The sequence below is a fragment of the Limulus polyphemus genome, unplaced genomic scaffold (assembly GCF_000517525.1).
Source record: "Limulus polyphemus unplaced genomic scaffold, Limulus_polyphemus-2.1.2 Scaffold9375, whole genome shotgun sequence".
Lineage (NCBI taxonomy): Eukaryota > Metazoa > Arthropoda > Merostomata > Xiphosura > Limulidae > Limulus > Limulus polyphemus.
The window spans coordinates 8,528-9,860 of NW_013674985.1; the positions used below are offsets into that span (position 1 = coordinate 8,528).

General features: G+C 39.1%; 1 protein-coding gene across 1 annotated transcript in view; it reads left to right on the forward strand.

Annotated features, from left to right (window-relative positions):
- LOC111083395 overlaps window positions 1-1,333 on the forward strand; it is a 23,581-nt gene that overhangs the window by 6,802 nt on the left and 15,446 nt on the right. Inside the window, exon 5 of the mRNA XM_022379902.1 lies at window positions 97-237. Within this exon, the coding sequence (XP_022235610.1) occupies window positions 97-237 (141 nt within the window). The remainder of the gene's footprint in view (window positions 1-96; window positions 238-1,333) is intronic.

The window sequence follows — 1,333 nt, forward strand, 5'->3', positions numbered from 1 at the left end:
ATTATTTTTTCTAGGTGAAGACCCATGTACTATTATGCTTTTCTAGAAGAAGACCCATGTACTCTCAAAGTTTCACACGATTCTTTTTTTTTCTAGGTTCTTCCTGTAGAGCCATGGCGTTACTTGGATCATTTATTAAAAGTTTATGGGTTACCAACTCTTTCTCTGTAGCCTTCGAGACAGAACTCGGGAAGTTGGTAGACGTTGTTGTCATTGGAGCTGCTCAACGATTCAGACGTGGGTCAGTAAACATAACTGTGTGTGTTAGGCTTGGCACAAACGCATGTTTTGGTGTGTAGCACAAAACCATATTCTGTATTTGTTTTGTTTGTTTGTTATTAAGGACAAAGCTACACAATGAGGTATCTGTGCTACGTCCATCACGGGTAGCATTATAAGTCCTCAGACTCACCGCTGTGTCACTGGGGGGATTGTGTATTCAAACACTGGCACTTTCTTGTGTTTTAACGAAAAGTTTTTCCTTGTCATGTAAAACCAAAACGCTTTCTCTGAATGTGTGAAACATACTTGAGTGTCGATTAAATATTAAACATTTGTTGTCGAATAAAACTGGGGGTTGACATAAACACTGTCTTGTGTTGTGCTACGAACACCATCTTGTAAATAGCTCAAATACTATTTGGTGTTCTGTGAGCCCAATTGTTGTATGTGAAGCGACAATTTCACCATTTTAAATGTTTGTGGACAAATACTACTGCGTGACTCAAGCACAAGTTTCTAGTGTGGGGGAGGAGTTATAGATATTTATTTGAGATGTGTTGGAGAAAGTCGTTTAAAGCGTTGGGTGTGACAAACAATTTTGGTGTGATATGACACAGCATTGTTGGTTATGACACTAGTGTTTGATACGACACCGTAGTGTGTGACACAAACTATTGTTTTTGGTTATGACAAATATTTCTGGGGATTTTAACGCAAACACTGCTTTATCTATTGTGGTGTTAATATAACTTTGGTGACACAAACGTTGAGGGAACAGCGGTTAGTTTACGGACTTACAACTCTAAAATACGGGGTTCAATTCTTACAGCAGTTAGCCCAATGTGGCTTTTATCTATAATAAACAAACACGAACGCTGATAAGTGGTGTATGGCTTGTTTTTGTTTGTTGAATTTCGCACAAAGCTACTCGAGGGCTATCTCCGTCCCACACTTTGAAGTGATAGACTAGCGGAGAGGTAGTTAGTTAACACCACCAACTCTTAGGCTACTCTTTAATCAATGAATGTCATAACAACCAGAAGGCCTAGAAGTGTGGCAAACTCTTGTTTTGGCATACATTTCAAAAGGCCTAGAAGTGTGGCAAACTCTT